The 27,978-nt window shown below is 40.8% G+C and overlaps 2 protein-coding genes and 2 long non-coding RNA genes across 5 annotated transcripts in view; 1 reads left to right on the top strand and 3 right to left on the bottom strand.

Moving 5' to 3' along the window:
- LOC138974012 (uncharacterized) overlaps positions 1–27,978 on the bottom strand; it is a 502,416-nt gene that overhangs the window by 44,510 nt on the left and 429,928 nt on the right. The window lies entirely within an intron of this gene.
- On the bottom strand, positions 4,203–6,759 carry LOC138974003 (uncharacterized). Its single transcript, XR_011458263.1, has 3 exons — positions 6,627–6,759; positions 5,090–5,167; positions 4,203–4,702 (listed from the first exon to the last, which is right to left on the bottom strand). It is a non-coding gene; the product is annotated as an uncharacterized lncRNA (long non-coding RNA).
- Positions 10,919–14,086, bottom strand: LOC138974004 (uncharacterized). Its single transcript, XR_011458264.1, has 2 exons — positions 12,595–14,086; positions 10,919–11,529 (listed from the first exon to the last, which is right to left on the bottom strand). It is a non-coding gene; the product is annotated as an uncharacterized lncRNA (long non-coding RNA).
- Positions 14,591–27,339, top strand: LOC138974781 (uncharacterized). Its single transcript, XM_070347508.1, has 2 exons — positions 14,591–15,536; positions 27,160–27,339. Exons 1-2 carry the CDS (start codon positions 14,961–14,963, stop codon positions 27,337–27,339), a joined length of 756 nt encoding a protein of 251 aa, XP_070203609.1. The 5' UTR covers positions 14,591–14,960.

Raw genomic sequence — 27,978 nt, 5'->3', positions numbered from 1 at the left:
GTCTTGACTATTGTAACTCTCTCTTGACTGGTCTTCCCTCTTCTTCTATCTCTCGTCTCCAACGCATTCAAAATAGCTCTGCCCGTCTTGTCTTGCGAAAGAAAAAGAGAGACCATATCACCCCCCTCCTAAATCAGCTCCACTGGTTGCCCGTTCCTGCCCGTATCACATACAAAATCAACACTCTCACCTACAAATGCCTCCATGGTCTCGCCCCTGCCTATCTCTCCGACTCTCTCTCTCTATATGTCCCTTCACGAGCACTCAGATCATCTGCCGACTCCCTTAAGCTCAACATCCCCCACACCAAACTCAAAACAGCAGGTCAACGCTCATTTTCTTTCCAAGCACCTAGCCAATGGAACACACTACCTCTCCCCCTCCGTCAACAACAGTCCCTCGAATCATTCAAATCTGCACTCAAGACATTCCTTTTTTCCAAATAATCCATGCATTCTACACTGCCCACCCCCATCCCACCCTGAATAACTGTACATATTTAATGGTTGATGGTGTGTGTGTGTTAATGACTTTAAGTCTCCGTGTGTGTGAATGAGTGTATGTGCGCCTTGGGTCGCCTGTTGGTGAGACATGTGCGCGTTACAAATATTCGTATTATTATTATTATTATTATTATATGAGTGTGCATGAGTTGTTAATGCGAAAGAATGTGTATGAGTGCGCCTTGAGTCGCCTTGTGGTGAGATATGTGCGCGTTATAAATTCTCGTATTATTATTATTATTATTAAAATTCCTTACCATATGGGTCGTCCACGACCAACATCATCCGGACTGTGTAGTTCAAATTGCGTCATCGTTTATTTGTTTGTTTAGATTAGAAAGATAGTCTTTCAAAAGTTGGGCAATGGGAAGGTCGCATGGTGGTTGGAGATTACATGAAATCTCAATTAAAGGCTGCCATACTCGTAGCGTTCATTAATTAATTCATATTGTTTACATGTGCCAATAATGTTATAAAACTGTATCTAAGGGGATATAATAACGATTGGCTGTAGCTTTCAAACACAGAAAAAATTATTTCAGTATTGCAAAGTGGTGTTGATAGTGTCAAATGTAAACAGAACAGTCTCAAATGCCATCTTTGGTTTACGAAACGTCACGAAGTGAGGTCAACGGTCTAAAAGTAGCCCAAGTCTTGGAGAACTGTTGCTAAACAATGCAATAAATAGTTATTTCTCGTAATTGGTGAGGACTTCAAACCTAAAACTTTGCAGGAAGCTTAATTTATACAACCCCGCAACAATGGGAAAAGCCCTGGATGTAATTAAACTAATCAAATAGGACTATGTCAGCCTTTAAAAACTCCAAATAGTTTCAGAGATATAAATACGATTTTGTGAGGCTCTGGGTCGTCCACGACCCACGAAGCAGGGTGAAGGTTAGTATGAAGTAATTTGGTCAAAAGATGCAGAAGTTATTAGCAATTTCAAGACAAAAAGCACAGACAGAAAGAAATCAAATGCACTTTTAACATAGCATCGAATGTAAAAAGAGATAAAATAAAAAAGACGACAATTTTGTCAGTACATTTTTTTCTCTCCATCCAAATAAAACAAAAATAATGTCACTGTGGAAAGAAGTGCAGATGATTACCATAACTGAACAAATGAGAAAGCAGTTAAAGATCTCCGGGGCAGAACAAAAAATAGCATACATCCCATCCAGAGAAGTGTTAGAACTGAACAAAACATTGCATAAGCCAACTTCAGCCAGATACAAAAACAATAAGTAAAGACGAAAACGCCTGATAAGAATTAACTTTTAAACCTTTAAATTTATCAAAAAAAGTATTGAAACAATTGCCTATGATTACAAACAAGTTTCATATGATCATTAAAAAAATTCACAGGAAATTTAAATACTGTATCAATGTGTAGGTTATCAAGTGCTATATCTGAAAACCATGTTCGATTTGTGTAATGTCTTCCTTTGACAATGGCAGACAGCACTCTTTGCCCTTGGTTGCAAAATAAGATTTCACTGATTTTACTGAAACAAATTTGTGATTTTTGTGATCTTTTTGTTCTTCAGGAATCCAAGGCGCTGGTATTGGATGACAGCCTCCTCTCAGTTTCAAACACCCAGAAAAGATGTGCCCTGAAAGAAGAAGAGGAGTGAGAGTACACCAGCACATTGCACACGTACATGAGCTGCTGAAAGGGAAAGACACTTTATTTTATGGATGTATGGCTGCTCGCCTATAGCGTAGTTGAGAATGTACACAACCAGATATATTCCCAACCCTTCGGTTGGGTAAACTCACTTCCCCGCTGGATATAATTATTACAATTATTACTTGTTGGAATTTTGGATTTAAGCTGAGATCTCTCTATGACTATCGGGGGGGGGAGGAGGTTAAGTAACTGAGAATGTCGCAACAGGATCTAACCACTTCATCATTGAACCAGTTGTAAAATAATCAAAAAGTTGTTGGATTTATATTTATCATGGTTTCCTGGAGCAACCCTTTATTCCTCTGTCCATGTGCTGCGCTGCTCACAAGTAAATGTAACAATTTCTTCTGCAGCTGTCTCTTCGTTCGTGTTACTGCGAAGAGTTGTGGACAAATTTAGTTAAATATCTTCTCATTTACGTGTTACTGCGAAGAGTTGTGGACAAATTTAGTTAAATATCTTCTCATTTACGTGTTACTGCGAAGAGTTGTGGACAAATTTAGTTAAATATCTTCTCATTTACTTTTTGGAATTAGTCAATCATATGACACCAATCCTAAGCATTATAATCATGAGGGCGGATACACAAGCACTGTGCAGAATACCATGAAATGTGTTTGTGAAATAACAGCTAGGAATTACAAAGGTCATTTTTGTAGTGCATACAAGTTACAACGGAATTTTAATAAGAGAATAATCTGTCACTTTCCTCAATGCATGTACACTCTTCAAAAAAAGTTAAGGATCGGTTGAAAAAACTGATCTAATTATAAAACATTGTCAAAAAATTAAACATCGACATAATAATTAAAAGATTAATGTGTTTGAATTAACAAATGAACAATGAGTCTTGACTTAAAATTTTGTTTGGCAGGCAGAGTTATTTCCCTTTGTGGGACTTCTCAAAAGCTGCATTTTGGAAGAAAAAGGGTGTTTTGTATAGCTCCATGAAATTTGAGGAACGCATGCCAGGGCAAAAGGTTGTGATGCACGTGCTACAACAGGGTCCTGGCTATGAACATCGCTCACCAGCTTGTGTTTAAAGGTTGACACGCTGACACAATTATGCACAGTAGCAACATGCCCCCACGAAGAAAACTGAGCGATTTGGATAGAGGAAGGGCAATAGGATGGCTACAAGACGGTGTTGCTGCCAGGCAAGTGGCTCAGAGGCTTGCAGTGGCTCCCTCTGTCATCATCAGACTAAAACAGAGATTCCACGCAACTGGAAGAGTGCAGGAGCGACAACGTTCTGGTCGGCCCAGATCGAGACACCACACAAAGAGAGGATCGCTTCATTCAGAGGCAGGCCATGCAACAAAGAATGGCTACGGCAAACAACATTAGGCAACGCCTACAAGCTACCACCAACACTGTTGTTAGTGGGGCGGGGATGTAGCTCTGTCGGTAGCGCGCTGGATTTGTATCCAGTTGGCCGCTGTCAGCATGTGTTCGTCCCCACGTTCGGCGAGAGATTCATTTCTCAGAGTCAACTTTGTATGCAGACTCTCCTCGGTGTCCGAACACCCCCGTGTGTACACGCAAGCACAAGACCAATTGCGCCCGGAAAAGATCATTAATCCATGTCAAAGATCGGTGGGTTATAGAAACATAAAAATACCAAGCATATACCTTCCCCGAAAGCGGCGTATGGCTGCCTAAATGGCGAGGTAAAAACGATCATACACGTAAAAGCCGTGGGAGTTTCAGCCCATAAGGGTCACTCTCCTGAAAACTGGTCAGATGTGTGACTTGAGTGCCCAAAAATAAAGTTAGTCAAAATTGAAATATTTTGGTGTGTTTGGTTTGTTTAACATCTCAACTTTCCAACACAAGGTTTTGAAAAGCAAGATAAACTTTTGGAAATGTTGTAATTTAAGATAATGTGTTGAAGGTTGCCTCGTCTCGCGTGTAATACAGGACACCATTAGAGGCACATTTTTACTCTTATCATAAAAAATACAAGTGATTATCATGCAATTTCCAATGAGATACAATTGAAATTGCTTCAGAGAAGTACCAAAAGTTTCAAAATATACCATACACTTACATAATGGGGGGATTACTATGAGGACGCCAGATCAACAATTTCCTCATTTACAGAAAACCTTTCCAGCAAGTGATCAGATATTGCTATCTGCAAAATTGTATGATTTAAAGAATCTCCATGAATACTTAAAACAGGAATATGGACATACTTTGAAAAATCTTGGTAATACATGCAGATATTCATCAAATGACACAGAACGTCTCGCGTGTAACCATGGACACCGCAAACAAACACAGACACCAATATCAGTTAACCATGGGTTTATTTCAGTCAAAACGAAACAACTTTTTATTGAAATGTGTGTCTGCCACGTCTGTCAAGAGTTGGGACAGGCAGCACCTCAACTACTTCATCAAACTTCACAAAAAATATCTCCTCCACAGCAGGCCACACAAACGATGATCCTTGTTTCCTAAGTAAACGGACAACCACCCCATTCCCATCCAGTGTGTCAATCTGTGGACAAACAAATGAACCTTTCTTAAAATAGAAAAATTAAAAATAGTAACTGAAAAGGTTTACATCATGAATTAAAAATACAAGGAGCAAGTGACACCAATAAACTTGGAAATGTCTACCTCAGAAAAGCAGACAACTGAAGCTCTCCATTCATACCAACTAGGGGTAATTTGGTACTTGAAATACATGTATAAATGTAATTGATTCCATATGTAACCTGCACTTACCATGCCATGGAAAGACTTTGCTAGGAATGTCTGCACAAATCAGTATGGATACAGAAAATTTAAAAAAATGACTGCATGCAAGCAAAGTCATTCCAGTATAATAAGATTAAGATTAATGAAAAACATGTTAAAACAATTATTTACAGTAGAAACGTACCGGTCTCTCTGATCTGCTCCTGGATCAGCATTGACTGGACTGGCAGAAAGGATAGGAGCATTAGCAGCATCCTGGCATCTGAAAAAAAAGTATGCAACAGTTGGAGTCAGATATTTTAATTGCTACCACAGCTTTACATCGCACATTGAGGTACATAACAGTGCATGTTACAACCGTCAAGATCCCAAGATACACACATTGGAAATCAGAGTGGTTCTGTCCTGAACATATCCTCGTAACACAAAGAAACAACAAGTCGCGTAAGGCGAAATTACTACATTTAGTCAAGCTGTGGAACTCACAGAATGAAACTGAACGCACTGCATTTTTTAACAATGACCGCAGTGAAACTGACGAGCCTGTTTAGGGCGGTAGTGGTTTCGCTGTGCTGCATAGCACACTTTTCTGTGCCTCTCTTCGTTTGAACTTTCTGAGCGTGTTTTTAATCCAAACATATCATATCTATATGTTTTTGGAAACAGGAACCAACAAGGAATAAGATGGAATTGTTTTTAAATCGATTTCCGAAATGTAATTTTAATCATAATGTTTATATTTTTAATTTTCAGAGCTTGTTTTTAATCCGAATATAACATATTTATATGTTTTTGGATCAGAAAATGATGAAGAATAAAATGAACGTAGTTTTGGATCGTTTTATAAAAAATAAAATTTTAATTACAATTCAGATTTTTAATGACCAAAGTCATTAATCAATTTTTAAGCCTCCAAGCTGAAATGCAACACAAAGTCCGGCCTTCGTCGAAGATTGCTTTGCCAAAATTTCAATCAATTTGATTGAAAAATGAGGGTGTGACAGTGCCGCTTCAACTTTTACAGAAAGCTGGATATGACATCATCAAAGACATTTATCCAAAAAAAGAAACAAAACATCTGAGGATATCATGCCCAGGAACTCTCATGTAAAATTTCATAAAGATCGGTCCAGTAGTTTACTCTGAATCTCTCTACACACACACACGCACAGACACACACACACATATACACCACGACCCTTGTCTCGATTCCCCCTCTATGTTAAAAAATTTAGTCAAAACTTGACTAAATGTAAAAATGACTACACGCTGTGTAAAATCTGCTCCAGTACAAATGAAAATGCCAGTATCTGTCATTATTTTTGCCCCGCAAGCATCGCTGACACCGCATGCGGAAAGCAGCAATGGCGTCTGCTATACGAACGAGACAGCTCTGGCTATGATGAGAGATTCAAATGTTATTTCTTGACATTCTCAACAAAACAAATGAACCTGAACCACATGATCTAATCTTCATTTAAAAAAATAGAAAATAAACTAACAAGAGGCGCAAAACAATCATAAAAAACGAAAACTTCTTTTCACGTTGGACTGTACCTAGATCTACTCTACCCATGAATTTGCCACTTGGTTGCGTTTTTCTGACAGAAAGGTATTTTTTTTCTAATTCAGTTTGTAAACATGACAAAATCATATTAGTGGTTTAACTAGTTCTACACGCAAAATAGTAAAAATAGAGCCGTCGTAAAGCTCAAACTTACCTCAAAGGTTGTGATCACATGTACCGTCTCGCACGTCTGTCGTCAACTTTGGCGCGGACCCCGCAACAACAAAGTTTTCCTGCGTCTAACCGCGTGCTCGATTGTACGAAAACACGTTTGCACCGTGTAACCCCAACAGGGACTCCCTTATATTCATGCGCGAATGGGTTGAAAGATCGCAAGTTTGCCAGAAAATAGTTCTGCAATGTGCTCACACGTATCGCAAATTTTCGGACACCACTTGCAGATCTATCAGAACATCTCATTAAACTTGCTTTACAGACTCAACTCGAATCTCATTCAATCGCGATTAACGACATCGAATATTTTACTATGTCAGAGTAGAATTATATATCCCCTGAAACAGTATGCTCAAGTTATGTTTGGGCATGGCGTTGAAGCTAAAAATAGGACACCAGGCGTGACGTGCGAGACGATTGTTTCTACATGGTCAAATGCAACCAAGTTATTATCGAAAGATCGTTTGGGCGCATCGGGCGGGTGAAATCAAATTCATACACAGGAATTTGCAACAATTGTAGAAAAATGTGTTATCAAATGGGTAAATTTGAGGCATGTGTATGTGCAGAGATAGCATGTCACACTTTCGAATGGAAAAAAGTGGCGATTTCAGAGCTTCTGCAGTGCAAAGCAAATCACAGAATTTACAAACGCTTTAGTTCTTGTTCACACTGTTGCTCCAAATAACACTGAAGACAACAAAACACATAAAAATAAAGGAAAGTAATTATTTTGTTGTTTATTTAAATGTTTTTGTACGCTGTCCCGACTGACCAGTTTCCAGGAGAGTGACCCATAAACGAAAAAAAAAAACGAAAAAAAAACCTGTTGTTAGTGGTCAGACGATCCGAAACCGCTTACACAACTTTGGCTTGGGTGCAAGGAGTCCAGTCCGAGGAACAACCCTGACTGCTAATCACCGAGCAGCTCGCTGAGCCTTGTGCACTCAACATGTGAGGTGGCAAAGTCAGCAGTGGGCTCAGGTGTTGTGTACAGATGAGTCCCGCTTTTGCTTGGAACCTGCTGATGGTCGCATCCGAGTGTGGAGGCGTCGCGGAGAGCGCTTTTCAGAAGGCGCTGTTCTGGAACGACAGCGTTTTGGCGGAGGCTCTGTGATGGTCTGGGGAGGGATCAGCACACGTCTAAGGACACCTCTGTACCATGTAGTGGGCAACTTGACCGGTGTCCGCTACCAGAATGAGATCCTGCAACCCCTAGTCGTTCCAGTCCTCCAAGCGATCGGCCCTCTTGCGATTCTTCAGGATGACAACGCACCTCCCCATCGCTCTGCAGCAGTAAACACCTTCATCTAGCAGGCCAGGGTCAACAGGATGCTGTGGCCAGCCAACAGCCCGGACCTGAACCCCATAGAGCACATGTGGAACGAACTTTGTCGTCGGGTACAGCAACATCACCCTCCTCCTGCCAATCTGGGTCAACTGCTGCAATGGCTCCAGCAGGAGTGGAATGGAGTTCCCAGAGCATTCATATGCAACCTGATCCACTCCATGCGCCAACGATGTGTTGAATGCCTGACACACAACGGAGGGCACACTGATTCACATTGTTGTACCACTCTAGCTAAATTGTGGCGGCCGCGTTCGATCTTTGCTTTGTTTGTCATTACTCCTTGATTGTTCAATTATATAATTTTTAAAAAAAGAAAGAATTCGGTCTTGTCTGTTTTGTGTGGTGTGCTTGTCAAAAAGTGATCCTTAACTTTTTTTGAAGAGTGTATATGTAAATCTATTAGATAATGTATTGCAGTGATCAAAAAGATGCGTGTGGGTGTTGTCTCCCCTTATTGGAAAGAATTTGCTCACTTAGGCGTGGCTGGTTAAGACACTGAAAATGCCTTGTAGTGATAGTGGTCCTTTTTACATTTAGTCAAGTTATGACTAAATGTTTTAACATTGAGGGGTGAATCGAGACGAGGGTCGTGGTGTATGTGTGTGTGCGTGCGTGTAGAGCGATTCAGACCAAACTACTGGACCGATCTTTATGAAATTTGACATGAGAGTTCCTGGGTATGATATCCCCATACGTTTTTTTCATTTTTTTGATAAATGTCTTTGATGACGTCATATCCGGCTTTTCGTGAATGTTGAGGCGGCACTGTCACGCCCTCATTTTTTAACCAAATTGGTTGAAATTTTGGTCAAGTAATGTTCGACGAAGCCCGGACTTCGGTATTGCATTTCAGCTTGGTGGCTTAAAATTTAATAAATGACTTTGGTCATTAAAAATCTGAAAATTGTAAAAAAAAAAAAAATTATTTTATAAAACGATCCAAATTTACGTTCATCTTATTCTCCATCATTTGCTGATTCCAAAAACATATACATATGTTATATTTGGATTAAAAACAAGCTCTGAAAATTAAATATATAAAAATTATTATCAAAAATTGTTTTTCGAAATCAATTTAAAAACACTTTCATCTTATTCCTTGTCGGTTCCTGATTCAAAAAACATATAGATATGATATGTTTGGATTCAAAACACGCTCAGAAAGTTAAAACGAAGAGAGGTACAGAAAAGCGTGCTATCCTTCTCAGCGCAACTACTACCCCGCTCTTCTTGTCAATTTCACTGCCTTCGCCATGAGCGGTGGACTGACGATGCTACGGTCTTGCTGAAACATTGCATTGCGTTCAGTTTCATTCTGTGAGTTCGACAGCTACTTGACTAAGTGTTGTATTTTCGCCTTACGCGACTTGTTTTTTTATATAAAAGAATCTGTCACAGGATAGTCTTACAGAGAGAGTACAGCTTTATTGATCTTGTGAAGTTTGAAGGTACAAATTAGGAGATAATAAACTGAAGGAGCAATGATACACAGGGGATAACTTGTCCAAAGCGAATAGGGCAGCAGAATGCAGGGAGAGAATACAAATATGAACCTTAGAAACATTCCAACAGTAATTGGACACTCCATTCAAACACAAACATTCTCAGAAATAGTGAAACATAAATGTTTGTGGATACATGTTCTTTTTGAACCAAGTTACGCACAGGAAGAGCATGCTTGATCCATTATTGGATTGGTCAAAACTGTGTACATTTGGTCAGAAGTAGGTGTCTGTCAAAGTCTCAGTGTTGTATTTACATTGATTTAAATGATTTATATTAAATGGTTAATTGACGAGCGCAGTGGCCTAGTGGATAAGCCATCGGCCTCCTAGTCCTATACGGAAGGTCACAGTTACGAATCCAAGCTCCCGCTCCTGGTGGGTGGAGGCTGGAGATTTTTGTTTTTATCTCCCAGGTCAACTTATGTGCAGACCTGCTTGTGCCTTATTCCCCTGTGTGTGTCCATCCAAAACAACAAGCACAAGAACAAGTGCGCATGGAAAAAATCCTGTAATCCATATTAGAGTTTGGTGGGTTATAGAAACATGAAAATAACCAGCATGCCTCCCCCAAAAGCGGCAAATGGCTGCCTGAATGGTGGGGTCAAAACGGTCGTACATGTAAAAACCCACTTGTGCAAAAGCATGAGTGAACATGGGAGTTTCTGTCCATGAACGAAGAAGAAGAAGATGAAATGGTTATTTGATCATGGTTTGTGTTTCGAAGTCATAGATCAATACTATGCCTGGGCTTCATTTGTTCTGAGGGCTAAAGACATATATTTGGTGGTTGACCTTTTACCTTTATAGTACTGAGGGTTATACAGACATTGTCATTGATTTAGTGGTTGACCCTTTACCCTTTCCTCTTACTCACAAAAAATGTGGGCAATCAAAATTTGAGAATGTGATTTCCTAATTTGTCTAATCTCAGGGCCACCAAGCTGTGTATAAATACAGCTTTTTGATTTGTTCCACTTTCAAGGGGCCGGGGGCGCAACTTCAAACAATCACTCGGAGAATTAATTTGAGGGTGCTATCTACAACCTGCTAGCTCTCAAAGCCAATAAGGCAAGAATATATCTTGGGAACAGTCTCAGTAGAGAAAAATTAAAATTCACAGGGACAAGCTGCTGTTCCTGCCAGTAGACATAATTATACAGTCTCATATAATTTTTAACTGTGTTCGTTTTGTACCAATGGTTTCCATAGGTTTTACATATCCATTTCCATATCCATAGAATATCTTATTTATACCCTCTTGATTATATGGGGGATATTGCAGCTAAAGAACCTGCTGCAAGAATCAACCCCAACTTATAATCAACCCCCAGACACTCTTTTTCTTCTTCTTCTTCTTCGTTCTTGGGCTTAGACTCCCACGTTCTCTCATGTTTTTAGCACGAGTGGGTTTTTACCTGTATGACTATTTTTACCCCGCCATTCAGGCAACATAAAGCCCTTTGCTACTTACCATTGACTGAAGACAAATCGTCTGCAAATTGATCAACTGATTAGTGTTACATATATGACCATAACAGAATTACCTAAACATTTCCACACAGTATTTTTGATCAGACTCTTTATTTGTCTAAATTTACAGTTTCAACCATTCGAGCAAGCAATTCCTGTGTCTCTTTGATTCTATAAATGATTTAAGGACACATCCACAACATATTTGCATTGGACTATTGTTGAGGAAAATGTGTGTTTGGATCAAGTCTGAACTTACTGTTTCAGTTTATGTTTTGTTCGCTGAAATATATCTTATATATATTATATATATATTAAACCATCACAATGATACGCGTCTGATAAAAAAGCAAAGCAAATCATTTCAGACTGCAGATTATCACTCATGGACTCTCAATTTTTGTGTGTGTTTACCCAAAATTCAATGTGTTCAACAAGGCAGCATAAGGAACATGTAGGGCAGGATTGGTATACTTCAGCGAAGGTTTCAGCTGTTCTGCCATCAGTTCTCCATGGCTGCACTCTCCATGGTCAGGTTGCACACCTCTTGAGCAAATCTGGGCAAATATTCACATTTATTATCATTGAACTATCATGATTCACACGACTTAGTATTATTTTTTTTAATGTGCACCTATTTTTACATGTATCTGTTTAGTGAGATGGTGGGCAAATGTATAATTTGTATGTGTAGTCTTTAACAAAAATGTCATGGAATAAACCTAATATTTGTTTGCCTGGTTGTCTCTGTGTGTGTCTGCATTGTGTTTGTAAAATCAGTTTCTATGGCAATGCGTTAAATACATTTAATTCACTTACTTAAATAAATAATTCTTTTATTACCTGAACCAACGCCCCCAAAAAGGTCATCTGATGATTTGTGCCAGTCTGCTATACATGTTAGTTGGTATGCTTTTTTGTTTTGTTTTTTGGGTGTCATGCAAGAGACACTCAGTATTATTCTGTTAGCAGCCTTGTAAAAGTGATACTAAAAATGTTCTCTAGCCCTGTTCCCCACCAGACTGTGGTCTCGTAGCGCTGCATTGGACACAACATTTCGAACACAAGCACGCGATTAACAACCAAACAGACCTACCAGCACCAAATGTTTATTCATCAAATTCAATCCATCATAAAACGAAAACGTAAACGTTCAAAGCTTACAACCACCCAAAATAATAAGTGTACAATAAAAAGTAAAATACCAAGAAGCAAGTATTAAACAGGAGGGGTGGGATTACGACTTTAATTCTGCACAGAACCAGTCTTGCTGCAGTGTTGCATGACTGGCACTAGTACAGAACATGATTATGTCTGGTCCGTGCACAGGCGCACGCATGGTTACAGTTGAGGCACTGTTGAACATTAGTTTTCAACTTTTGACATTCCTGCCAGACTTCATCTGTCTTTTATTGTTGTTCATAGAGTTTTGAAAATATACAGCTGAATCTAACAAATATGTGAGTCGTATTTCAAATACCCATTTATGATTAGCTGGCGTACAATAATGGACTTATCGTTGTAAATTCATGTACATGTTCTTTGATTTGGAAAATAAAGATTACTTCACATGGATTGGTGAAACAACTCAGAAGGGCCCAACTGTATGAGTTACGACTGACCTTTTTTTAACAATGTCGCTCGCATCCTTCCAGATATCACTGGTGTGCTGGACAGTTGAAAACTCATTTTCCTGAAGAATAAATCGGAGCACAAAGTACCGATCGATCAACCAAAGAAGCTAAGCTAACCACAACAACCCTAAGACACTCACAAACACGCGTGCATACACGCACACACACACACACACACGCACACACACACAGATTTGCAAACACTATTTTGCTTCTTTGTTGGAGTGGGGCTACAAAAACAAATTTATACATTTTAGTTGAACATTGTCGCATAAACTCCATACTGACTATCCCCTTACCCGCCAAAGTACTGCCAATCGAACTTTGGACCATATGTATTCCACTTATTTATCTAATTTGTGGTGAACAAATGTATTTTGACTTAGGTAAGCGCTTCGTCGCAAAATCTTCTTTTTTTTCATTCAAGGGACGTAATCTAGCTCAGCGTGTTCGAATAAATCGAATTTTTTGGGTCGAATTTATTCCAAATCCGCTTGACATATATATGAACTTGACATTCGATCTTTTCTACCTCAAATCATTGTGCCCCTTGAAATTGTCAGGGAAGCAGTACGTGAGTCTAGAGTTAATTTTGTCAGAAGCCTGGCTGACGTCCAACAGTTGTCATCTTCGAAAGCAAGCAATCCAGATCGGAATTTAAAATGAAAAAATCTAAACAAGTGTATCAACAGGAGGACAATTGTTTGTGGCTTGAAGATTTTGAAAATGCTGATTAGATCTAATACCAAAAGCATGAGACTTATAGGCTAAAGAAATATCTCCTATATAGTACCCGAAGGAGCACGATGAATACCCCCCAAATATGATACAGAAGAGGTAGATCTAGTGAGTGTTGGGATACAACTTGGCTTTAAAATACCGAACAGATCAACAATGCAACAACTTGACCTGGCTGGGTGGCATTGGGAGAAGAGAAGGGTAAGCTTATGTTAGTCATTATGGAACATCGTATTTTACCTACCAGTTGAATACTTCTGGTTGCATTTTCACTCAATACAATAATCAAGTTCAGGTTCGATCTCTTCAAACATGACATCAGGGGCCATGCCGATGAAAGAAACTGAAGCGCCGATGAACGTCAATTTCATTTTTGTAATACTGATGCCATAGAAAATACTCGATGATCTGTCGCGCACGCAAACACACACAGGAAATAAAAGAAATAACCTTGCCGGCAAAGCATGAACTAACCTTATTCCACTGAAGGCACAATAAAAGCAGAAAAATTGGTTTCACTTTTTAATTTACCAGTTCCTTTTGGAGTTCAAGTACTGAACCAATCGCTTGTCTTGTTACGTTCTTGATCAGATCGATTGGCATAGCAACCAGTATCGAGATGCGCAGTAGCGATACTCTTGAAATTCGAGTCCGACCAATGAAATTACAGAGTATCGATACTCAAAGTCTCGATACTCGCAGTATCGAGGGAAGACCAATGAAATGAACGAGTCTCGATACTCGGAGTATCGAGACTTTGAGTATCGAGACTTTGAGTATCGATACTCAGTCTCGATACTGTGGGCCTTTTGGCGCACCAGGGTGCTGTTCACACTCGAGATCAGAATTTAACCAATCGTTTTGTAGACACTCGATACTGAACTAGGGCGGCATGGCAACCATACTCGATACCACGGATTGGTTCATTTCCATACTCGATACTCGCAGTATCGAGGGAAGACCAATGAAATGAACGAGTCTCGATACTCGGAGTATCGAGACTTTAAGTCTCGATACTCCCAGTATCGAGACTCAGTCTCGATACTGTGGGCCTTTTGGCGTTCCATAAATGGGGGTATTAGTTTGATACAAGTACCTGTACGCTCTGCGACTGAAGGTGGAAGTGAGTCGGGGCTGGCCGAGACTACATGCTTCTCTTTCAGAAGAAGAGAATTGGTCGATCCTCGCCAAAATGACGTCATTGTGTTGTGTGGTGTGACGTAACACTACTTCAGAACATCGTGTGCTTTGTTCTCGACTGGTCCGGACAGATAGAGTAACTGTCATGCCCATCTGAAGAGAAGAAATACACAACATTTCTAATTGACTGTATTAGCGAATTGAGATTGGCTCTGTTTCACACAACCTCACTTTTTGCTGAACCTTTTCATGCAGTCGGGAGGAATAGTTGTTTCGTCTGCAAAGATGAAGAGATAGAGTCACTTCGATGAATGATGGCGACTTCTGCAGTTCTGCGTTGTGTGCTGTCTGCTGTTGGTCGTGTAGAAGGACAACGAAAGACAGCCTTGTCAGCAGCATGGAGGCCATAGCACGCGTTGTGTGATGTCTGCTGTTGGCCGCGTAGAAGGACAACGAAAGACATCCGTGTCAGCAACATGGAGACCATAGCACGCGTTGTGTGTTGTCTGCTGTTGGCCGTGTCGTCATGCGAATCTTATCAGACCGACCCGCCACAGCTGTTCCTCAACTCTCCGACTCACTGCGGGAAGGTGTATAACGTCACAAACACATCCGTCTACCACGTCAGCAAAACCAACGTCAAACGCTCCTTTAGTCCCTGTGACCTGATATTCACCTCTATTGACCCAACAGACCGCGTGTGTCTCTTTAAGCGTGAACTCAATCTTATCACATGTAATAGCGTCAAGATAACGCTGTATCATGGTCACGTGGGCGTGGATTCGCCACGCGAGTATACCTTGGACTGTCGCGTTAGTTTATCTGGCGCAGAATGGTGTTCCCGCCGCCGGCCATCTCTCTCCCTCAGTATGGCTGCAGATGGGCCCTATCCGTCTATGAGGGACGTAGATGTGGATCTGTTGGTCTACAGCAAGCAGAGTGTTCACAGGCACGTTTCCATGGACACTGACCATGTCTGTGGTGACGAGTTCGACTTGCAAAGGAGCAGAATCAACGTCACAAACATCGACCCGCTTCATTCTAAAACAAAGGTCAAAGTATATAGAATTCTTTTTACATTTAGTCAAGTTTTGACTAAATGTTTTAACATAGAAGGGGGAATCGAGACGAGGGTCGTGGTGTATGTGTGTCTGTCTGTCTGTCTGTCTGTCTGTGTGTGTAGAGCGATTCAGACTAAACTACTGGACCGATCTTTATGAAATTTGACATGAGAGTTCCTGGGTATGATATCCTCAGATGTTTTTTTTCATTTTTTTGATAAATGTCTTTGATGACGTCATATCCGGCTTTTCGTGAAAGTTGAGGCGGCACTGTCACGCTCTCATTTTTCAACCAAATTGGTTGAAATTTTGGTCAAGTAATCTCCGACGAAGCCCGGACTTCGGTATTGCATTTCAGCTTGGTGGCTTAAAAATTAATTAATGACTTTGGTCATTAAAAATCTGAAAATTGTAAAAAAAATATTTTTTTTTATAAAACGATCCAAATTTACGTTCATCTTATTCTCCATCATTTTCTGATTCCAAAAACATATAAATATGTTATATTTGGATTAAAAACACGCTCAGAAAGTTAAAACGAAGAGAGGTACAGAAAAGCGTGCTATCCTTCTCAGCGCAACTACTACCCCGCTCTTCTTGTCAATTTCACTGCCTTTGCCTGAGCGGTGGACTGACGATGCTACGAGTATACGGTCTTGCTGCGTTGCATTGCGTTCAGTTTCATTCTGTGAGTTCGACAGCTACTTGACTAAATGTTGTATTTTCGCCTTACGCGACTTGTTTTTATATTTAGTCAAGTTTTGACTAAATGTTTTAACATAGACGGGGAATCGAGACCAGGGTCGTGGTGTATGTGCGTGTGTGTGTGTGTGCGTGTGTGTGTGTGTGTGTGTGTGTCTGTCTGTGTGTGTGTGTAGAGCGATTCAGACTAAACTACTGGACCGATCTTTATGAAATTTGACATGAGAGTTCCTGGGTATGATATCCCCATACATTTTTTTCATTTTTTTGATAAATGTCTTTGATGACGTCATATCCGGCTTTTCGTGAAAGTTGAGGCGGCACTGTCACGCCCTCATTTTTCAACCAAATTGGTTGCAATTTTGGTCAAGTAATGTTCGACAAAGCCCGGACTTCGTTATTGCATTTCAGCTTGGTGGCTTAAAAATTAATTAATGACTTTGGTCATTAAAAATCTGAAAATTGTAAAAAAAAAAAAAATTGTTAAAAACGATCCAAATTTACATTCATCTTATTCTCCATCATTTTCTGATTCCAAAAACATATAAATATGTTATATTTGGATTAAAAACACGCTCTGAAAATTAAATATATAAAAATTAATATGAAAATTAAATTTTCGAAATCAATTTAAAACCACTTTCATCTTATTCCTTGTCGGTTCCTGATTCCAAAAACATATAGATATATGCTATGTTTGGATTAAAAACACGCTCAGTAAGTTAAAACAAAGAGAGGTACAGAAAAGCGTGCTATCCTTCTGAGCGCAACTGCTACCCCGCTCTTCTTGTCAATGTCACTGTCTTTGCCGTGAGCGGGTGACTGACGATGCTACGAGTATACGGTCTTGCTGCGTTGCATTGCGTTCAGTTTCATTCTGTGAGTTCGACAGCTACTTGACTAAATATTGTATTTTCGCCTTACGCGACTTGTTTATTCATAATTATGCTGTGAAACCCCTCATTTTAAAACCTTTACAGATGTGTTCAATAAGGTCTACAGAAAAAGGGAGTCTTAACACTTTCTACTCCACCTATGGTGACCACGTTTTTTTAAGCCGAGACCAGCTGTGCTGCAGCAGGTCACTCAGAATTGTATAATGGAAGGGCGCTGGTTCTGAGCGACGCTTAGTTCTCGAGATAAGTGTGACCACATGGCGTCATTTATACTTTCGTCATCGAAGATCTTTCGTATTTCAATCAGTGCCATTTCCCAGTTCTGTGGTCTTTTGGACTGATTTGACAAGTTGAGAAAACCAATGACATTTTATTTTTGCGAAGCAACTGAATATGACAAGAAAAGAAAGCGTGCAGAAGTATGTTTGGGTCCTGCCAGACTGTATTGTAGTGTTCGTGTATGTGACTTGGCCCATGCTTGCACACACTCAAACACCATACCTTCTCTAAGAACAGAGGTAATGGACAACCAAACTCTGAGTTCTAATCATGTATTCAGATGTATGCTTCCATGATGTGTCCCGGCTTACAACCAGCATGCAATAGTCAAACAAGGGAGATCATTCCCAACATGTTAGATGCATCGTCTGCATACATGACACTACATCTCTCCTTTTCTTTTGGAACACAACTTAAACAATCTTGATATTTCTACATCAATAAATCATCGAACGAAGAGCCTTAAAATACAGGCAACAGTTTCATGTAATCATTTCCATACAGAATAAACAGATACATGAAAATTCACCTTTTAGAAGCACACACATATAAATAGAGAATACTACATGGCTTGCTGTGTCGTACCAGATTTACACGAGTTGTTTTTTATATTTAGTCAAGTTTTGACTAAATATTTTAACATCGAGGGGGAATCGAAACGAGGGTCGTAGTGTATGTGTGTCTGTCTGTCTGTGCGTGTGTGTGTGTAGAGCGATTCAGACTAAACTACTGGACCGATCTTTATGAAATTTGACATGAGAGTTCCTGGGTATGAAATCCCCGAACGTTTTTTTCATTTTTTTGATAAATGTCTTTGATGACGTCATATCCGGCTTTTCGTGAAAGTTGAGGCGGCACTGTCACGCCCTCATTTTTCAACCAAATTGGTTGAAATTTTGGTCAAGTAATCTTCGACGAAGCCCGGACTTCGGTATTGCATTTCAGCTTGGTGGCTTAAAAATTAATTAATGACTTTGGTCATTAAAAATCTGAAAATTGTAAAAAAAAAAAAAAAATTTATAAAACGATCCAAATTTACGTTCATCTTATTCTCCATAATTTTCTGATTCCAAAAACATATAAATATGTTATATTTGGATTAAAAACAAGCTCTGAAAATTAAAGATATAAAAATTATTATCAAAATTAAATTGTCCAAATCAATTTAAAAACACTTTCATCTTATTCCTTGTCGGTTCCTGATTCCAAAAACATATAGATATGATATGTTTGGATTAAAAACACGCTCAGAAAGTTAAAACAAAGAGAGGTACAGAAAAGCGTGCTATCCTTCTTAGCGCAACTACTACCCCGCTCTTCTTGTCAATTTCACTGCCTTTGCCATGAGCGGTGGACTGACGATGCTACGAGTATACGGTCTTGCTGAAAAATGGCATTGCGTTCAGTTTCATTCTGTGAGTTCGACAGCTACTTGACTAAATATTGTATTTTCGCCTTACGCGACTTCTTTAATATTGAACTGCGAGCGAAAGCGAGCTGTTCACTATTTGAAAAAGCAACGAGTGTAAATCTGGTACGACACAGCAAGCCATGTAGTATTCTGTTTATCCTACATACTGTACTTACGTGTATTTTACTGAAAATGTCCTGCACTTGAGGCAGCTAAATTGAAGACGCTTGTTTTGGAACCTCGATCTCTTCTAAAGCCTCATGCAATCTATTACGTCAAAGCAAAGAAACGTCACTCTGAAAGTGTGGCGTGACGTGTTAGTTCTAAAGATTCATCGAGGGTAATTAGCGAGCGCAATTTGTGTTTCTATAATGACGTTTGTCTCGGTGACTTTGGCATCATAAGCAGTGGCCAAACAGGTCCCTGCCAGACTTGCTTGACATGACCTCATTTACATGATATACACACGTGTGATTTGAACGATTATTATCTCACGGGTGTCTCTCTCACGTATGTAGGATAAACTCAAATTATTCTGATTCTTTAATGTTGAACGAGTCCAACAACGTAATCTTGTAGTTTTTCCGGCATTCGTCTCGGACGCATTGAAACACGAACACCGGGTGTATTGGTTTCAGAGCTTCCAATTGATGCATTTTCAACTGAGGAATTGTCAGTGTATTTTTCACAATCATCTAGATCTAATGACTGTTCCCTGACATACGGCTTTGTGTGTGATACGTTCCGTCTGTACCTTGCACCTGTACTAGGCGATTCAACTGTGACCTGTGTTCCTGTCCGTTCAATCACCTTGTATGGTTCCGGTTCAAATTGAGTACTGAACTTGTCTTGTTTCTTTTTCTGAAATAAGATTTCGTCCCCAACACTTGTTTCTGATGTCTGTGAATTCCGTTTTGTGTCCGCATACTCTTTCCTTTGTTCTTTCTTCAATTTGTCTCGGTCGCGAACTGACTCATCGAGTGTTGTTTTTGTGTCTCGGTCAATCTCAGGTAACTTGCTTCGGAGCTTACGTTTGAACAATAGTTCTGCGGGGCTAACTCCTGTTGTTTGATGTGTTGTAGTGCGGTACGCAAACAGGAATGTGTTCAGCTCCCGTTTCCAATCTTTGCCTTCTGAATGTGCAATCTTAATGGCTTTCATGAGTGTTCTGTTTTGACGCTCTACTTCGCCATTGGCTTGTGGCCACAACGGTGTCGTGTGGATGTGCACAATGTTGTTTGTTTGCATGTACTGGGAGAAATCCTCAGAAACGAACTGAGGTCCGTTGTCAGAAGTGAGGGTAACGGGCAAACCATGTGTTGTGAAAATGTTGTCTAACGCTTGAATGATCTGATTCGTTACAGTGGACCTCAGAACGACCGTTTCGAAAAAAACGACTGTAGTAATCAACTAAAACGAGAATGGACTCTCCAGTCGGAAGCGGTCCGAGTATGTCAATTGCTAGATCTTCCCAAGGGCCGTCCGGGAATTTCCTACACTTCAGTGGTTCAGGTGGTGCTGGCTGGCTAACAATTTGGCATTCGTGACATGCCTTGATCTGTTTTTCTGTGTCGTGATCAATTCATGGCCACCAGACCTTGCTTCGCAATCTCTCTTTGTCTTCACTATGCCTTGATGACCGTCATGGGCTATTTTCATGGCGCGATGTCGGAGTGCATGTGGAATGACAATCCTACAACCTCGAAGCACTAGCTTGCCAAAACAAGTGAACTCATCTTTGAGTGCTTTGTATGTTTGGTTTGGACAGTTCTGCCATATATCTGTCTGAATGCACTGCCTCAGCGCAATGATTTCTGTGTCAATTTCTGACGCCTCTTCTAGTTCCTGCATCGTCAATGCAGATGGAACGCTAGTGTGTGCGACAAAAGAAATGCATTCTTCAGCTGGATTTTGAGTCTGCCTGCGGCTACGTTCATCATGCTTCACTAAACGTGACAACGGATCTGCTATGTTTTGGGCACCAGGTTTGTACTGAACCGTGAAGTGATAGTTCGGTAACCTGAGAACCCATCTTTCTATGCGCGCAGACGGTTTTGAGCGTTTTGAGTAAATGAACTCCAGCGGTCTGTGATCAGTTTCAAGAATGAAATCCATTCCAAAGAGATACTGATGAAATCTCTCGCATGCCCAAACGAGTGCTAGGACCTCTTTTTCAGTTTGAGAATACCGACGTTCTACATCAGTCAAATGTCTACTTGCATAGTAGATTGCGCGTTTTTCTCCATTCTGGATCTGTACCAGTACTGCACCTAGAGCTACTGGACTCGCGTCAGCGACAACTCTTGTCTCAGCTTTTTGATCAAAGTAAGCGAGAGTACCTGCACTTTCAAGCTCCGTCTTCAGAAGATCGAATGCTTGTTGCTGTTCCTTTTTGACTCACATGCGAAGCAAAAGTGAGTCTATGTACTCACCCGAGTCGTCCGTCCGTCCGTCTGTCCCGGCGTCCGTCCGTCCGTCCGGAAAACTTTAACGTTGGATATTTCTTGGACACTATTAAGTCTATCAACACCTGATGTGGCCTGATGGTGTATGCTTACAAGATCTCAAAAAACATGTGCGGCAACTTGACCTCACTTCAAGTTCAAGGTCACAGGGGCCGTCATTGTTGTCTTAAAAACGACCATTTTTCACATTTTCGCATTTTTTTCTGAAGTTATCGAGAATGGCAACCTTAGCTATGTATGCTATACAGGGCAATGTAAGCCCTATCTTTGGACACCAGTTTGGTTGACCTTGCTTCAAGGTCAAGGTCGCAAGAGTCCTTTAAAGTTGGATTGTATACATATTTTGAAGTGACCTTGACCCTGAACTATGGAAGATAACTGTTTCAAACTTAACAATTATGTGGGGCACATGTTATGCTTTCATCATGAGACACATTTGGTCACATATGATCAAGGTCAAGGTCAATTTGACCCTTATGAAATGTGACCAAAATAAGGTAGTGAACCACTAAAAGTGACCATATCTCATGGTAGAAAGAGCCAATAAGCACCATTGTACTTCCTATGTCTTGAATTAACAGCTTTGTGTTGCATGACCTTGGATGACCTTGTATTTTGGTAGGAAAAATGTGTAAAGCAGTTCTTAGTGTATGATGCCATTGCTAGGTTTAGTTATTTGACCTTGATCCCGAAGGTCAAGGTCATGTAAAGGTCAAGGTCAAGCATGTGAGTCGTATGGGCTTTGCCCTTCTTGTTTCCATTTGAACTGAACGTTTTTGCGTGTGAGTTTTCGCAACGGTTCTGACTTATTCGCAAGATTACTGATGAAACGCGCACAAAAGTTTACCAGACCTAGGAAACTTTTGACCTCAGATGCACTTTTTGGCGGTTGTGCATTTTTCACTGCTTCGAACTTTACAGATGTGGGCCCAATCCCTTTTCTGAGAGCAGAAAGCCCATGAACTGTACTTTTGTCATGCGGTAAATGCACTTCTTCTTGTTAAGTGTGAGTCCTGCGTCTTTCAGTGTTGCTAAGACTTTGGCTAACCTGCGGTTATGCTCTTTTAGTGTCTCGGCATAGATGATTATATCATCAGTCATGTTTCGCGCGCCTGTGCAATCGCGGAGTACGTTTTGAATCGTATACTGATAAATTTCTGGAGCGCTTGTCACTCCAAACATGAGACGTTTGTAGCGAAACAAACCAACATGTGTTGCAAAAGTTGTGATCGGTCGCGATTCTGCGTCTAGCTCTAACTGATGAAATCCCATGTTCAAATCTAGTTTTGAAAAGAACTTGCTACCGTTCATCTCTAGGAATACCGGCACGGTTGGCCTAGTGGTAAGGCGTCCGCCCCGTGAGCGGGAGGTCGTGGGTTCGAACCCCGGCCATACCTAAGACTTTAAAATTGGCAACCTAGTGGCTGCTCCGCCTGGCGTCTGGCATTATGGGGTTAGTGCTAGGACTGGTTGGTCCGGTGTCAGAATAATGTGACTGGGTGAGACATGAAGCCTGTGCTGCGACTTCTGTCTTGTGTGTGGCGCACGTTATATGTCAAAGCAGCACCGCCCTGATATGGCCCTTCGTGGTCGGCTGGGCGTTAAGCAAACAAACAAACAAAAAATCATCTCTAGGAGCGTTTCTTCTACCGTCGGCATGGGAAACCGTTCCCGTTCTATGGCCTCATTCGCCTGTCTCATATCAACACACAGCCGTATGTCGTTCCCTTGAGCCTTTGGTACCACAACGATGGGACTTACAAACGATGTAGGCCCCTCGGCACGCTCAATAATATCAAGCTCTGTCAGTTCTTTGATCTTTTGTTCTACTTTAGAACGCAGACTGAACGGAATGCGTCTCGCGGCCTGAATGACTGGTTTGACGTCATTTTTCACATGCAACGTCACTTTGTGATTTTTCAGTTTGCCAAGACCATCGTACACATTTTCAAATTGCATCTCAGGCTTCTCTGTACTTTCTGTCAAAACAGAACCAACAGCATGTATTTCTTTTGGCAATCCAACTTTCAGAACACCCAGTTTTTTTCTGAAGTTCCCCTCCCCAAAAGAGAAATTCCTTTTTCTTCAATGACAACAAACTTGGCAACATGCTTGTTCTGATCTGGCAACGCTGACAGAGAAACCTCAGCTTCAAATGTACCAATTATTGTAAGATCCGTAGGCATACAGGACTTTTCCATCTTTCTTTGCTTCTGTTTTACAAACAATTTTTTTTCTTCTTCAAAGCCTCCCACTTTTGCTTGTCTAAAACGTTAGCACTAGCCCCGTAATCAATGCCTGCACAGATCTGAACTTATCCCACTACAACATGTATCATTTCCAGTTTTCTGTCACCTACTTTGAAAGAATAGTCATGGTCACTATCATCATCATCATCATCATGCACAACATTCAAGGCATTCGCTTGAGTAGTTTTGCCACTTTTACACACAGCAGCGAAATGGTTCAGTTTTTGGCACAGTCTGCATGTCTTCCCCATGGCAGGACATGTTGGATCCTTGGCATGGTGAGTGTTCTGTCCACATCGGAAACAAGCACCTTTTTTCTTCTCCACTTTGTGTCTAGAGGCACTAGTCTGTCTCTCCTTCACATATTTCGAAGACGATCTACCACCCACAGCTCCAACGAGTTGAGAATCTGCTGCGTCAGTTGAAGTTGAAGGCGTCATCTGTCTGACAAAACCACTTGCAGCTTCATGCGCCTGTGAAATCTGCATCAGTACTGGCAAAGTTAAGTTCATTCTCTCCAGAAGTTTGGCCTTCAAACGTTTGTCAGCACACTTGTCGATTACTTGATCTCTGATATTCTCACCCAGGGTTGGTCCAAAGTTACAATGCTTTGCTTGTTGGCGAAGTCTAGTGATGAACTGTGCAGTAGCTTCACCTTCCTTTTTGGGCCATCTGTCGAAAGACATTTCTTTCAAAAGTGTCATTTCGCTGCGTACCGAAATGCTTATTGAGAGCTTCGAGCGCCTGTGCGTACGTACAGTTATCCGGTGTGACGTCATTCCCAGCAAACTCGAAAGTTTCGAAAATCTCCTGCAGTTCCGACTCTCCACAGTGAAGCAAAAGTCCCGTCTTTCTTGCACCCGCAACATCCCCCAATGCAACCAGGTAGATGTTGAAACTCTTCCCCCATCGCTCCCATCTCGCCGATACCAGAGAAGGTTCACCTTTTGGGTCAAACAGCTGACACATGGAATGTTCTCCATTTTCTCAGTCAAACGTGGTGCGCACGTTTCTTGTCACCGTAAGTCCGACAAGAATTACACTAGATAAATACCTTTATCCTCGTCGCCAATTGTAGTGTTCGTGTATGTAACTTGGCCCATGCTTGCACACACTCAAACACCATACGTTCTCTAAGAACAGAGGTAATGAACAACCGAACTCTGAGTTCTAATCATGTATTCAGATGTATGCTTCCATGATGTGTCCCGGCTTACAACCAGCATGCAATAGTCAAACAAGGGAGATCATTCCCAACATGTTAGATGCATCGTCTGCATACAGGACACTATATTTATGACCAACGATTTCTCCCTTGAAAGAAAATGAAGATGTCTGCTTTTCGTCTGCTTTGAAGGTAGGGAGATTTTACAGCGCACACGGTAAATTGCAAGTCGTAATGGACAAGAATGTTGTTATTCTTCTTTCTTCGAAGTACCGTAGATTTGTTCTTGGCCATATTTTCGAGCTGTACATTGTTATATTATGGGATAAACACGTTTGAACGCACATTCGCAACGAAATTTTGATCATTTGCTCCGGAACTGCAACATCGATTTGCCCAAACAAAAATTTCTGGCTCAATATGCAGAAACAGTCTGGTAGTGTCATATTTTTTAAATGGATTTGGAAGGTGGATTTGGAAGATATGCTCATAATTTACATGGCACTCCGGCCCTGTTATTTTTTTCGTTACACCCAAAACCGTTATTTGTTTTGGGCGACGCAGCATTAGTAGTAACTGTGTAAACACTGTGTATCAAAACGCTGAAATGCAGGCGTTAGATCGACGTTCCGGGAAGCGACTGAAGCTAACAGTCTGAGCGAATATATCCGTACCTGCATGGTCAGATATAGCCAAATGAATTGGTACGGATATATCCGTACCTGGGAGACAATGAGTTAACATGGCTGTAACTTTACAGAAGTAAGGAAGTGAAAATAGTTAAGGGAGCATGGAGTCTCCTGAACGATTTTAAAAAAATGACACAATACCGAGAAAAACACACAGAATCACATTTAAAACAAATTAAGTTAAACAATTGACCTTGACATTTTTCCTACGACCTGAAAAACGTAAAATTACTCCCATTAAAAGTGATCATACTCTGACAAATATGCATGTTGAGGGATATTTAAGCCCTGTTTTAAAGTGTTCAGAATCTGCCATGTCTGAACATTAATGTGAGTAATATAAAATATATTATAGTATAAAACTTCAGAAAGTATTACATTATGATATTATAATGCCATAATTCGCTTTTGGATGTAAACGTGCGAGTGTGTGTGTGTGTGTGTGTGTGTGTGTGTGTGTGTGTGTGTGTGTGTGTGTGTGTGTGTGTGTGTGTGTGTGTGTGTGTGTGTGTGTCGCCCACTTTCCCTCACTCTTTTGATATCTTTATTTGTTGTGCTCTTAAATTGAATGTTTCTATGTTTTGTATAATAATCCATTCAGGCAAATGAAATTATACTTTTGTTTTTGTCGATGTGAAAGTGAACGCCAAGGCATGTATGAATTTAAAGGGAGAGAGAACAAGATTGTGAATTGCATGTCCTGACCGTTCATTTTGACATTGAAGAATAGTGTAAGGCCAAATAAGACAAGAGGCGAAGCCTTCAAGGCTCCCGTAAGAAATTGACAAACAGTAACACAAACTCAATCACTCCGTCACACATACACCCACACAGTCACAATAAGCATAGACACAGTGCAAGAGTGGGAGACGCTAGATCAGTCTAGATATATATGTCTGTCTGCAGCCTACTTACAGGGACACTGACGACTCGACTCATTGCCACTGACTGAGATCGACACTGCCCTTTCGACAGCGCTTCCTCGCGCAGACACTGAAAACACGCTGTGCAGATCAACCTGTAGGAAATCTCCTTTGGTAGCTTCTTCATCTATTTTTTCTGGAGCCGCTACGAAACCGAACAATGTGAAATCGTCTTCCCCGAATCGGCGAATGCAGCTCGGTTAGAACTGAGAAGTGAATCTATACCACAATGCTTCACGCGATCTGACCTAACCTTGATCCCTGACCTGGTCTACATACCACACACAACACCCCCCCCCACAAAACCCCACCACCACCCGTTTTCTTTGGATACACACTTTATCTACATACGTGCCGACGAAATGTTGATCATTGCTTCAATACTTTGAAGCTGTTGCTTGGATAATAACCCGGTAAAATTAGTATTTCGGTGTTCAGTCAAATGTTAAAGTTTCTATCACGCGCACACACACACACACGCACACACACACGCACGCACAGACAGACAAAAGTTAGCATCGCATAGGCTACACTTACGTGAGTCAATAATATGTTGGTTTAGGGTAACCCGACCGACCCTATTTTTCACGCCGACTCTAAAACTTTGTTTTTCATTTCTAAAAAAACACAGTGTAAACTATTTACTTATTTTATGAACCTTCTTTTATATAATGTTTGGCAGGAGGAGGGGCAGGGGTGGGGGTCGGGTGTTGATACATTACACAGTAATGATACATAACGAAGAGAAGTTATATAAGAATTCAATTTTCGTGCTGATTTGTCCGTAGAGAACGTCAGCATTATGAATATATTGATGTGTTTTATCCACCTCCAGAGCACGAACTCGAGACCAAAGAAGACCTGCGAGATAATGTTCAGATATGAAGGCGCCAAGAATAACACCTTTCTGTGCGTCGAGTTCCACTCTGTCAGAGCCGCCAACCCGCTGTGCACCACGCCAAACTACACTCTGCAAATCTTGATCAACCGCGCAAACAACACAAAGGTGTCATAAGAGTTTGAATGAGATATACATGACATTGTAATTAATTGCAATCATATGCAATACACAGTAATATCACTACGCTACTGCTCCCGTCAACGTTCAGATTAACTCGAATGTTTTTTGTTTTTAAAGGGATAGTATCCACCGGGAAAAGGCCTTCAGATCGCTTTCAAAGCTTCACCATAAGATTCTATGTTACAAATAATGCTACCATCCACGAGGAATAACTTTACTTTGCAAATTCAACAGTTTTGATAGCTAATTAACTGTCGGAAAAGAAGCCAAGGAAAGAGCACTCTTGTAATGGTTGGGTGATTTCCCTTTGTCCAATTTGTCACAACAATCAAAATGGCGTCTCTCGGCGATTCTGGATCTGGATATGGATAACCCGCCTGGGTTGGTGGTTGGCGGGTGCGCCACAGAAGCCGACGACGACTATCAACGTGACGTTTTTTGGGTGTGCGCATCTAAAAGAGTCTTAAAAGTTCACTGTACACAAGGTGGATATAGTGTACAACTCCAGCTGGTCTTCTTGCTGCTGTACTTGCGGTTTTAGTCCGTTTGCCCTAGAATGTAGGCCTTTCAAGCACAGTTAAAAAATGCTATGTTACAATGTTAAAAACTGGATAAAAACTACTGAGGCTCTCA

Source organism: Littorina saxatilis, linkage group LG8 (genome assembly GCF_037325665.1).
Source record: "Littorina saxatilis isolate snail1 linkage group LG8, US_GU_Lsax_2.0, whole genome shotgun sequence".
NCBI classification, from domain to species: domain Eukaryota; kingdom Metazoa; phylum Mollusca; class Gastropoda; order Littorinimorpha; family Littorinidae; genus Littorina; species Littorina saxatilis.
This window is presented reverse-complemented; position numbering and strand designations above follow the sequence as displayed.